At 34.8% G+C, this 12,897-nt stretch overlaps 1 protein-coding gene across 1 annotated transcript; it reads right to left on the bottom strand.

The window, feature by feature from the left end:
• Positions 1 to 10,534: 10,534 nt before the first annotated feature.
• On the bottom strand, positions 10,535 to 11,255 carry LOC109221229 (histone H3.2). The gene has a single exon (XM_019385691.1). The coding sequence runs from the start codon at positions 11,170 to 11,172 to the stop codon at positions 10,762 to 10,764; it is 411 nt and encodes a 136-aa protein (XP_019241236.1). The 5' UTR covers positions 11,173 to 11,255; the 3' UTR covers positions 10,535 to 10,761.
• Between the last annotated feature and the right edge of the window lie 1,642 nt (positions 11,256 to 12,897).

The raw sequence follows: 12,897 nt of genomic DNA, 5'->3' as shown, positions 1-12,897 counted from the left end.
GCCAATGCTCCACGAAGTACAAAGATAGCAATTTCTTTCACAAGATCTTTACAACATATAGAAGTCATCAATTAAGCAAGGAAGGCATAACAACAACCAAACTATTCGCAAAATGAGGACTCACGGTCATGCTAGACACCAATGTATAGATACTCGTCACCATGCCTATACATCGTACTCGACAATTAGCAAGTTGCAAATAAGACTCAACTCCTATTCCCTCAAGCTAGGGTTAAACCAAACACTTACCTCAAAGCCTTGAACTCAACTCAAGCCTCAACTATGGCTTTACCCCGTGATTCCACCTCCAATCCGCTCGAATCTAGCCACAAATTACTTAATTACTTTAATAAACATTAAATGAATCAATTTGAATGCATAAAAATGAATTTCCCAAAGTTTTTCCCAAAAATTCCAAAATCTCCCCCGGGCCCACGTGGTCAAAACCCGAGGTTCGAACCAAAACCCGGTTACCCATTCCCCCACGAACTCAAATATGTAATTTATTTTAAAATCGGACCTCAATGCGACCACTTCCTCCGCAAATGCGAAGGTCCAGTCCTCGCAAATGCAAGACATTTCTCGCAAATGCGAAAACTTCCCAAATGGCCTGAGTTCGCAAATGCGAAGCCTGCAGATCAGTGATACCAGATTTTCGAAAAATGCAAAAATGCAATCCGACACCTATCCAAAACTCACCCGAGCCCTCGGGGCTCCAGACCAAATATGCACACAACCTCAAAAACTTCCTACGGACTTATCCGTGCGATCAAATCGCCGAAATAACATCAGAAACAACGAATCAAACCTCAAAATCACTAGTTTTTCTTCAAACTTCATAAACTTTCAAATTTAGAGTTTTAAGTCCGAAACACGTCAAACGACGTCCGATTTCAACCAAACTTTACAGAAAGCGCTTAAACCATATATAAGACCTGTACCGGGAGCCGGAACCAAAATACGGGCCCGATACCACAGTCTTTTAATCAAATTTTATTTCCAATTTCCTTAATTATTTCCAGAAAGCAATTTCACACAAAACTTCATTTCTCGAGCTTGGGACCTCGGAATTCGATTCCGGGCATACGCCCAAGTCCCATATTTTCCTATGGACCCTCCGGGACAGTCAAATCACGGGTCCGGGTCCGTTTACCCAAAATATTAACCGAAGTCAAATTTATTCAATTTAATATCAAATTTTAGCATTTTTCTCACAGAATTCATATTTAAGCTTTCCGGCTACGCGCCCGGACTGCGCATGCAAACCGAGGCAACCTCAAATGAGATTTTCAAGGCCTCGAGAGCATAGAATGAGTAAGGAAATAAGTGATGACCCTTTGGGTCGTCACCTTTCCAGTTTAGCAAATTGTGGTTGTTCTGTTGTACTGTTGCAAGTACAGTGTAACAACTTTAACAGCTGTAGAGTTGACCTGCGCGACGACCTAAGGAACTGATCCTATCTGTTTCCTCTGTTGTTCCCTCATTTGACTTCCCTGCAACTAAACCAGTCGACAGTGTATGATGCAAAGAGCGCAAGGAAGTTAAATGTATCAGGTTCCTTATATGATTCGTTCATGAAGTTTGAAAAATCATCAAAACCAAACTCACATAGCTTATCAGAACCGAACTATAAAAGGAGAGCATGGGTGATCGATTTTGATATGTTTTTGTTAAAAGTTTAAATATAATATTTTTTATCTTAAGGAACTTTTATACAAGAATAAAAGTAACTTTTAACAAATAAGTTATTAAATAAGTGAAATCGATCGTCAACAACAACAAATTTAGTGTAATCTCATGTGTGGGGAAGTGAAACTGTCAGTCACTAAAGCAAATTGTATGACAAGCTATACATAACATTGTTATTCTATGTTGGAAAAATTTGATGAATATGGAGAATAAACGATTTAGCTTGATTTCGCCTACACCATGATAAATAAATTAGGCGTATCCCCTTGGATTCATCAAGCTCTTCTAGTATAACTAGGAGCAGAAACAACAAAGCTTAATCAAAATAAACCCAGCACAATAGAAGAAATCTAGAAGAAAAGCTTTCACTTTTTTCACTCACTCTTCAAAGTAACACATAGGAAAATATATATATAGTCCAAAGATCTTAACTTCTGATGGTAAGCAACATTAAGAAAATAATTCAAAATCATTAAAAGCTATTCAAATGGGTGTTACAAATAAAACCATTAAGGCTAATAAAAAGTTGGTTATAATATTATAATAATGGTTATTAGTTATGGGTAGTAAATGATAATGATTATATTATATTTTATTTTTGAGATATAAGAATTATCTTCTAACAATCACCCACATATCTCAAAAATAATTCAATAAATATAACAAAATAAAAAGTTCTGTTGGGTTTTCACAAATGAGCATAATGCATCGAATCTGGTGTCTCTTGGACTATGAACCAGACCTAGATAAAATAAGATTAAACTTACAGAATAATTGGTGAAGTTTAAAACTTCTATGAACCAAGAAGTCTTTTGTAATTTTAGTGTCTTATCTATTACATTACACCCGCACATACTTTGTTGCTTATCACGGTTTTGCGCTAATAGGCCATGCGCGCGCCTGGTTTTCATGAGTGCTCTAGAAATTTTGCCACAAATTCCATAGGAGCGGCCCCACTCCACACTCATATAGGTCCATCCATCAAGTGTATTCTGCAGCGCAATACACCACCTATAAAAGGCTATCGATTATTTGATTAAGAGTATGATAACTCAACCTCATATTCTTTGCAGTCTTGCACTATATACACACATCATAGGAAGAGACATAATTTAATAGTGCACATTTGATCAACTAATGACTTGTTATTACCCATATGAACCTACTTCATGGGATCTCCAATCACATAGGTTGGGTTACCATCATTGTTGATATATCTCAAATTGGCAAAAGTCTCAACCCCTCGATATTTCACTAATAAGTCAAAGGATCAGCCAAATCCTCTTTTGACTACACATAATATGTATAAAAAATTCTCATCTCTAAGCAATTGCTTTATGACATTATGTCTCAAAAAATGTGTCTATTTTTCCCATTGAAAAATTTATTTTCTTACAATGGCTATTGCGCCTTGGCAATCACAATTCATCGACATAATTATTGTCGGTTTAACTCACCAAGAGGTTGCTTAATCAACCTCATTGCCAGACAATTCCAATATTGTAACAACCACCAAAAGGTGAACACACAACAACTAGCTAGTTTTTTCTCATTTGAATCAGAGATTCAATATCATCACTGTATCCTTCTAATACAGTGGAAGATTCACATACAAAATACTAACTCATAGTATTTCTCAAATAAGGCATAAAATCATCTCAAATGAAACAAAACTTGACTTCTGTACCAGTGCCTTTTGAAACATCTTTCAATACATGAAAATTTATTTTCTTTATGTATCTTCTATAGTCAAGCACCAAAATAAATTTTCTAAATATAGAAGCAACTTTAACTTCTACAGAAATATCTCAAATCAGTAGGAGACGAGTCACAATTCAATAATTTCTTCACCCAAATGACTAAGAGATCTGAAGCAATACAACTTTTCAAAGCATGAAATACAACATATTTTTGATCTTTCAATACAAATTTTTGCCACAAAAATCTCAATTTTGTAAGGCTTATTATAACATTAACCTTTTTCTTTCTTAGGATCATGCTATATAACTCTAGACATCACGATCCCCCACATTTTCGAAAATTTCAAGTTAAGAAGATAATCTTTTCACAACTCATAAAGAGTTTTATTTTATAAATAACAAGCTAATAATATAGCTTCACCTCGAAGATTATCATATGGACCAATAAGCATGTAATTTATTAATTAATTAAAAAGTCCCAATATCTTAAGTAATAAAAGTAAAATAAATATTTAAATTCGATACATCATCAAAAGAAAAATCAAATCATTTAATCTTATATGCTTTTCCAATTCTCCTTCACCCAAATTTTCAATTACACGAGTAGAATTAACCCGTCCAAGAGATAGAAATTCATCTTTAAAAAAATCCAAAGCACATATGTCTGATAAACATTTGGATAATATTGTTCATGTGATTTCAAAGAAAATAAAAATACTTCAATTGAAAATTTGTCAAACTTGACATAGCAAATTTCGTCAAGGTTACTATCTTTAAAATCCAGTAGAATCCTTTGAACATTTGTGAGAAACATGTAAGTTAGGGAACGATAATACCTTGAAGTTCACCACTACAATGCTCATTGACTTGATTGACATATTGCAACCCACAAAAATAATTTGAATACAGAGTGATATTCTTCATGAAACCATTGTGCAAACTTGAATTGTAGGTTCCATTTTCAGAATTAGAACAATAACTTGGACAACGTCAAATTTGATTCTCCATAATAAAAAAAATATGAAAATATCCTTAAGATTGTTGGAAAAATTTGATGAATATGGAGAATAAACGATTTAGCTTGAGGCGTATCAAAGACACTGTCCTTAAGGATATTTCGCCCACACCATAATGAATAAAATTAGGCGTATTCCCCAGGATTCAACAAGCTCTTCTAGTATAACTAGGAGCAGAAATAACAAAGCTTAATCAAAATAAACCCAGCACAATAGAAGAAATCTAGAAGAAAAGCTTTCTCACTCACTCTTCAAAGCAACACATAGGAAAATATATATATATAGTCCAAAGATCTTAACTTCTGATGGTAAGTAACATTAAGAAAATAATTCAAAGTCATTAAAAGATATTCAAATGGGTGTTACAAATAAAACCATTAAGGCTAATAAAAAGTTAGTTATAATATTATAATAATGGTTATTAATTATGGGTAGTAAATGATAATGATAATGATAATAAATACGCCTAATTTATTTATCATGGTGTGATCGAAATATCCTTAAGGACAGTGTCTTTGACACGCCTCAAGCTAAATCGTTTATTCTCCATATTCATCAAATTTTTCCAACATTCTAAACATGAAATATTTGGTTTATTTTAATTCAACTAAACTAAAATTTAGGTTTCTAATATATTTATAACTAATTATAATCTATTATACCCATAATGGAAATTGTGATCGACAGCTATAATAGATAGTAATAACTCGTTCTGCTATATTTGCATATTTAATTAAATTATTTAGTCTTTGGGAATAAACATATTACATCTTTATAATCGGGAATATTAAAGAATTTCTGAAGTTAAATGTACTGTGACTTTATAAAAACGGCAATTTACCAGTTATGTCCGCCCATAAGTAAATTAGTACAAAAATTGGCTAATTCATATATATTACTAACATTAGCTAAATGCTACCAATATTAGCCAATTAGCTATTTGTATTTAAAAAAAGTCAAATTTTTGCTTTCTTTTGAGTGAGTGTTGTCGGAGAGATTGAGTACATCTTAAGCAGTTTAAATCTCAACTTTGGGATAATTTGGTGAAGTTTGAGATGGTTTAAATTGAAAATTCGAAATAGAATATGAATATGAAAAAAGATGATATGTGTATTTCACAGTATATCATTTGGGTATCACATATATATCATATGTGTATCACATGTATATCCAAGTATACTTGTGTGTGAGATACATATGTGATACATGCTTAATACATGTGTCGCAGAAGAATTTTTAAACTCGACTTTGACTACGAACTTTGATACCAATACAATTCAAATCACCTCGAATCGTGCTCAATTTTTGTATATTGCCATATCTATATGTTTTTACCGAACCCAATATACACATCTAAAAAAAAAATCTTTTTTGTCTAATTTTTTATATTGTATATCATTGGTAATTTGGCTCCAGACTAGTCTAACACATATTTAAACTTCGTCAAATTTTGTATATTGCTTCATCTATGTATTTTCAACGAATCACAACAATACCCATTGGGAAAAAAGTTGCCTATATTTTTTTAATGTTGTATACAACAACAACAAACCCAGTATAATCTCATAAATGGGGTCTGGGGAGGGTAGTGTGTAGAAGACCTTACCCCTACCTTATAAAGATAGAGAGGTTGTTTCCGATGGACCCTCGGTCCCAAGGAACGGTGGAAATAAGATAAAGCAACCAATAGTAGCAAACAATGGTAACAACTATGTAATATGGTAACGAGCGCAAATGACACAGCATGTAATAATAAAGAACCATGACAAAAAAAATACAAAATAGTCCTAGTACTACTGGTAAGCCTAGGAGGAACACACTACTATCAATCAACCTACAACTCTAATCCTCGACCTCCACACTTTCTTATCGTGGATCATATCCTCAATAAGCTAAAGCAACGATATGTCTTACCGAATTTTTGAATATGATAAATTTTTTTTAGCTATTTGGTAGCATCACTAAAAGATAAATAGTGACTTTTGTTGGTACGTTCTCGTCAGATTCCCTATAAAAAATATCATATAGGGAAACTATAATATCAATTCTTAATTGATCAGTGTTTATTTAACCAATTTGAAGTAATATAAGTGTTGTATTATTTTTCCTTTATTATTAAGAGAAATAGATAAAAAAAAAAATCATTATACTATTTCTACCAGGTTAAAAACGATGGTAATTTTTCTTGGTTTGGTTTGGAAGTTTTCTTTTTGTTTTATAGGAGTAATTATTTGATTTTCGGTTGTACTAACTATATAAAAACTTGTTACAAATTAACAAACAATTTATTTTAGTTTTTATATATTTTGCATTCATTTAACATTTTAATTTATATTCTCTAATTTTTGCATTACTTGAAGAAAGAGAAGTAAAAGGGTATAAATTTTTATCTTAGTTGAAATGTGTGTAGAAGGAAAAAGATAAATTTTCATGCAAGTTACGTGGGAAAAATAAGATTAATTTGCTTGCACTCTTAAACCTAAACCGTGTAGGAAACATACTTTCTAATTTACTTCCAAACTAGGGTGTATAAATGTACGATGAGTGAGGTTAAGCGGCTGCCAAACAAAATATCTTTCAATTTTTAGTTCACTTAATAGAGTTATTGTTGAGAGTGTACTTGAGTTAGCCATGGATTTAGAATCATTGTTTCTAAACCATTTTGCCATAGAGAAGAAGCCAGATATTATACAGTTGATTAAAGCAGCTATACAAGTTGTTGTATGGAAGCACCCTACAAAGCTTAAGAAGCACAAAGATGAATTACTAATGATGCTGTTGAATCCGGAAAAACCAGGTGCCGTTGATGTTGGTGATGAAGAAATCGATAGTGCCAGTGATATCGGAGATGATGAAGAAATCGACAGTAGAAGATGAGGAAATCGACAGTGGTGGTGTTGAGTTCTCTGTTGATGATCTCCGGCAGACGGGGAAGAGTTCTTCTTCTAGGTTTCAAGAAGCTGATCAAGAAACAGACCATATTCTGTTCGATGATCTCCACCAGACGGAGAAGAGTTCTTCTTCTAGGTTTCAAGAAGCTGATCAAGAAACAGGCCATATTCTGTTCTCTGTTGATGATCTCCACCAGACGGAGAAGAGTTCTTCTTCTAGGTTTCAAGAAACTGATCAAGAAACAGGCCATATTCTTGGGCGACAAGGGAACTACAACCTCTGTAAGCCAAGACTACTGTATTGAAAGTAAAACTAAGTTTAAAGAAGACTGGGGACGTAGACGACAAGGTTCAACACAAACATGTTGATAGTGATAAAGAAAAGAAGACAGAAGCAGAAAAGTGTTGGTCCGACAGTACCGAAAGCAAGAACATGAGTTGTGTCACGGGATCGGCAACCGAAAAATCTCCAGGAAGTTCAAGGAAGATGAACGAGGATATCACCCGCGTAGAAGAAAAACAAGATTATTCCCCGCAGATGAAAAGGCTTGAGGGAGGAGAAAAGTTACAGAAACAGAGAAATTGCAGTGCAATTCTCAGAGCCCCATTCTATGGGATGTGCAATTCTCATATGTCTACTAAGCGTCCCAGTCTCCCCTAAATTTCTTCCAGTCAAATGTTTAAAATTATCTTTACAAAGTTTGCATCTAACTCTGTCAGTACCTTCAATTATTTCAAAAAAATTCCAAACCTTACTTCTTTTTCTACGATTAGTAGTCGGAGCCACAGGTGGTCTACTACTAGTGCCACGACCACCACCCCTTGTAGCAACTCCAACACTACCAACTCCAGCACTAGTAGGTGTAGTTGGTATCTCATCTTCCATTCCTAATTCATTATCTTCTATTCTAAAATCTTCTTGGAATTGTACATAATCTATATTATCATTAGGCGATATTTCGAAAACATATGTAAATGGGGTACTACTATTACTACCCGATGCTGAAGCACTACCTCTTTTTTTATTTCCCCTACCAGTAACTTTTTTACACGCTCTTTTAGAAGCATTCAACATATTGTAAAAATTAAAGTATAAGCTAAAATTAAATATGCAATTAAAATAGTAAATAAGAGAAAGAGTTGGAGGGAGTGCACCGAATTCGACAATAAATTGACCACTTGATTACGCAATTCCAATGTTACCACGAACAAACGTTAAGCAAGTATTTCAATTTTGAAGTTCAATTGTTCAAACTTCAAAATCCGAATGATAAAACACGATAAATTAAATTCAAGAAAAGAGAGCCAAATAAAATTAGAAGATGAATTGAAGACTTGAAATCTTGAAAATTGGAGAATAAGAGAATGAGAGAAATTAAGATTGAGAAATGAGAGTTGAGTGAAGAAATGAAGAAGAGGGGGGTGATTTATAGTTTTTGAGAAGGTTAATTTTATAAATTGAAAAAGGGTTAAAAAAATTATTTAAAAAAAGGCTATTTATGCAATTCTCCCGTCGGCTAACGGATCAATTCCAGGTCTAACCGTTGCCAACGATCAGTGGGCCCCACATAATACGAAAAATAAAAAAAAAAATTAAAAAAATAAAAAATATAGCCGTTGTACCGGGCCGGTTAAACCGGTAAGAGTTACTATTCACGTGGACCGGGTTTAACCGGTCCGGTTAACCGTTTAAAAAAAGTAAACGGACCAACCCCCTCTACCCCTCCTACCCAGCCCACCCGGCCCCCTATGTACCTGGCCGGTCCGGTTCCGGTTTTAACCGGTCTGGGCCGGTCCGGTTCCGGGTCAGCCCGGCCCGTTAGACACCCTTACTGGTAACTACCATTCCTTTTTATAGTCGTACATTCACAAACTCAATCAGCTCTAAGTTCAGATTTTATTTAGCAAGACTTGCAGGATACAAGATGTCTGAAAATAGATTGGTTCATCTCAGGTTAGAAATGGAAGTAATTAATTCACAAGGCTTATGTTTTCAGACAACAAAACTAAAACTTACCTCTGGTAATCTGATTTATAAGATAATGCAGAGGCTGAACACTTCTGATTCAATATAGCATAGATTTTTACTGTCAATGTTGGAATTAAGAGTAGATATTCTTAGGAACAACATAGCAACAGAGCATCGTTTACCTACAGGCTTGTTTGTTTCCAGATCTGCAAAGAATTAAAATGCTTCAGTTGCTCCCCTAATACCAGTATTTATGGGCACAGTGATAAGAAGTGAATTTGAAGACAAAAGAGGAACCTTTTAAATGTTTTGTCACTGATATAGAAGAGCTGCACTCCTCAATTCAACATGTTATAGGCGTCTATGTAAATACAGAAAATAAATGAAATAGATACGCACACAGACATTCATGCATATAGCAGGATATTCATTGAAACTTCAAATTAGAGCAAAATGAAATAGATTTTACCAACTTCAGAGAACTAACAGTTTACATATGTTCATTGTTCAAGATCATGAGATGTACACCAATAATCTTAACATTGCAGCACATTTGCCCTATCAAAACCGAAGCTTTTAATTTGCTAATTTGATGCTGTCCAGATTGACTCATCAATGAATACATACCTAGTCCTTACCCCAAAAATTTATAATGAGTTGAGCTAGTTAAACTTTTCTGGTCCAAATTTGGCACCCAGGTGTTAGCTGAGACAAAATCAAAAAAAGAAATAGCTCAGCCAGTTTGAAGAATACAGCTGCAGCACCATGTTTCCAGAAGTTTGAGTCAACAGAAATTTCGTCAAAACAGCTCCCAGTTCAACCTTTGATGGGAATAAGGAAAAAAAGAATATCAACATCAACCCAACGCCTACAACTAATATTCTACCTTTAACAAAACCATAAACCATATTTTGATTAACAAACCAAAATCAAGTTCAACTTCATAAAACAAATAAAGGATCCACGGAGTTCATACTATCTAATATGCATTGCAAAGTAATGGTATTCCATTTTACTACATAAAAACCCGTTTGATTTATTTTTCCAAGCATTACCACAAGTGTCAATGCCAAGTAATTCTTTCTCATTGTAATTGAGAATCTAAATGCTTTTATTCCTCCTCTAAACAGTATATCATACAAGGCACAAGTAGTAAGTCAATCCTTCAACAAACAAACTTAGTTCCTTCAACAAACAAACATAGTGCAAAAACACACATTTATATGAATAGTCAATCGCTAGAAAGGAAAAAACAGACAAATGTTCCAATTTTTGAACGTCTGCAAATTTCAAACCCATATATGAAAGCACCTTTGATTGAAACAAAATGAACAATAGATTTCACTAATCAGATCTTAAAATACTAGTAAACCAGAGGTTTTACATATAGTTTGACTGAAACGAGTCGTTTGATTTACATCACTAACCCTAACATAAAAACGCTCTAAATCAGAACACAAAATTAACCATAACCACAAGCACAACGAAGCATATTCCTAAGCCCTTTCACCACGAATCCTCCTGGCCAGCTGAATGTCCTTTGGCATTATGGTGACCCTCTTCGCGTGAATGGCACAGAGATTGGTGTCTTCAAAGAGACCAACAAGGTAAGCCTCAGCAGCCTCTTGAAGAGCAGCAACAGCACTGCTCTGGAACCTCAGATCTGTCTTGAAATCCTGTGCTATTTCCCTCACCAGCCTCTGAAACGGCAGCTTCCTTATCAACAACTCAGTGGACTTCTGGTACTTCCTGATTTCCCTGAGAGCAACTGTTCCTGGACGGAAACGGTGAGGCTTCTTCACTCCTCCGGTCGCCGGAGCCGACTTTCTAGCGGCCTTGGTAGCTAGCTGCTTCCTTGGAGCCTTTCCACCAGTGGATTTGCGAGCAGTTTGCTTGGTACGAGCCATTTTGAATGTCTGATAATAATATGAAAGACTTTTGTAGATTCGAAAATGCTTTGGTTGTTGCAATAATGGTGAATTAGAGAGATGTCTGATGGGAAGTTATATAGGAGGGAAGTTGGGCGGGAATATTTGGGAAATTTTGAAGAGTGAGAAATGTTTTGGCGTTGTGGTGATTGAGAGTGAATGGGGTCCGTTGATTTTGTATTAACGGTGAAGATTTGAGGAGAGATGTTTGCTTCGGATAGCAATCCGCATACTACTTTAATATCAAATGGGTATTCACCACGTGGATTTTCACAGGTTCGTGCATTTTTGCCTGGCGTAACGCTTTGGGCCAAGGCTACGGATGGTTGGCCCACAGTTGTTTTTGTTTCGGGGCATTTGCATTTATACCCGTTTTTCGTATCACATTTTAACTTGTGCCTGCTTTGCAAAAAAAATTACAAGCGTACCCGCTTTTTCACATAACTTCAGCACACGGGGCTGAAGTAGCAAAGGCAATCACGCAAAACTTTAGCATTCTAGTAGCCGGGCCTGAAGTTCAGTTCTAGTTTTTGTGAAGTTTTTGTGTTGTAACTGGGAAACTTCAGAGCTGAAGTTTCCAGTTACAACACAAAAACTTCAGCTCTAGAGCTGAATTTCTTGTCTTTGTAACTGGGGAATCCCACTATCAAGATGTAATCTGATTTCCTGCTGTTGTTGTTGGCTTTCAATGCATAGTCGAGATTTTGCAACACTCCTAATACGAAGTTTGCTAGTGGTCCTGGTACGACTTCATTACCTGCTGAAATCTACGTAAATTTGATAGTTGAAGCATGTGGAATTACGTTGTTTTGTACCCAATTCTAACAACACGTAAATTCAAGTGGTCATAAAATAACAGAGGCTTTGATGAGTTTAAGAAGTAAAAACCAAGGGCGGACCCACCGTTATAGGTATGGATTCGATGGAATCGGATTGTAGAAGAAGAAAAAAGAAAATGAAGGAGGAGAAGGGGAGGAGAAAGGGAGCTGAAATAGTTTAAAAAGTGGGTACAAGTTAAAAAATTTAAAATGGGTATAGATTAAATGGGGGCGACCAAATAGGGCGCCCGTGCAATTTTTACTTGTGTTTCCATCTTTGCTGAGCAGTGAGTGATTAGAGGGAAAAATTTGCCTTGGCGTGTTTTGCTTGGCTTTTCCCTCTTATTTGATGTCCAGAAATTCTACAAAAAACTTAAATACAACACATCTTATTTATGTCATTCCTTATTATATTATATTAATTACTAGTTTGTCCGTCCCTTCTTGACTAGGTCGTTGAAAGAATAAAATGGAATATATTAAAGCTTACTCTTATAAAAAAAATATTACTGGTTTATTAAGATCAAACATTATATTATAGATTCTATAAAAGAGAATTGAAAAATGGTTTAGGTTAAATATGAGACGAACAATTAAAGAAATTAGTATATGTCAACTTGAATAAGATAATAGAATATCAAAAATAAAGTTAATGAAAAGAGAAAATGGTAATTTTAAAAAAACATCCTTTTCCTCGAAAGCCTTTTTCTTAGTAGTTTGTTTCTTAGTATATCAACAACAAACAACAATAACGATCCAGTAAAATTTCATAAGTGGGATGTGGGGAGGATAGTATGTACGCGGATTTTACCTCTACCCCGAGAGGATAGAGAGGTTGTTTCGTTTGCCCCATTCCAATTAGTTCTACTTTTTTGTTCTTTCGCTA

The sequence above is a fragment of the Nicotiana attenuata genome, unplaced genomic scaffold (genome assembly GCF_001879085.1).
Source record: "Nicotiana attenuata strain UT unplaced genomic scaffold, NIATTr2, whole genome shotgun sequence".
NCBI classification, from domain to species: Eukaryota; Viridiplantae; Streptophyta; class Magnoliopsida; order Solanales; family Solanaceae; genus Nicotiana; species Nicotiana attenuata.
This window is presented reverse-complemented; position numbering and strand designations above follow the sequence as displayed.

Excerpts from the sequence above, each read along its gene's own strand:
- LOC109221229 (XM_019385691.1), bottom strand. The coding sequence starts at position 11,172 with ATGGCTCGTACCAAGCAAACTGCTCGCAAATCCACTGGTGGAAAGGCT.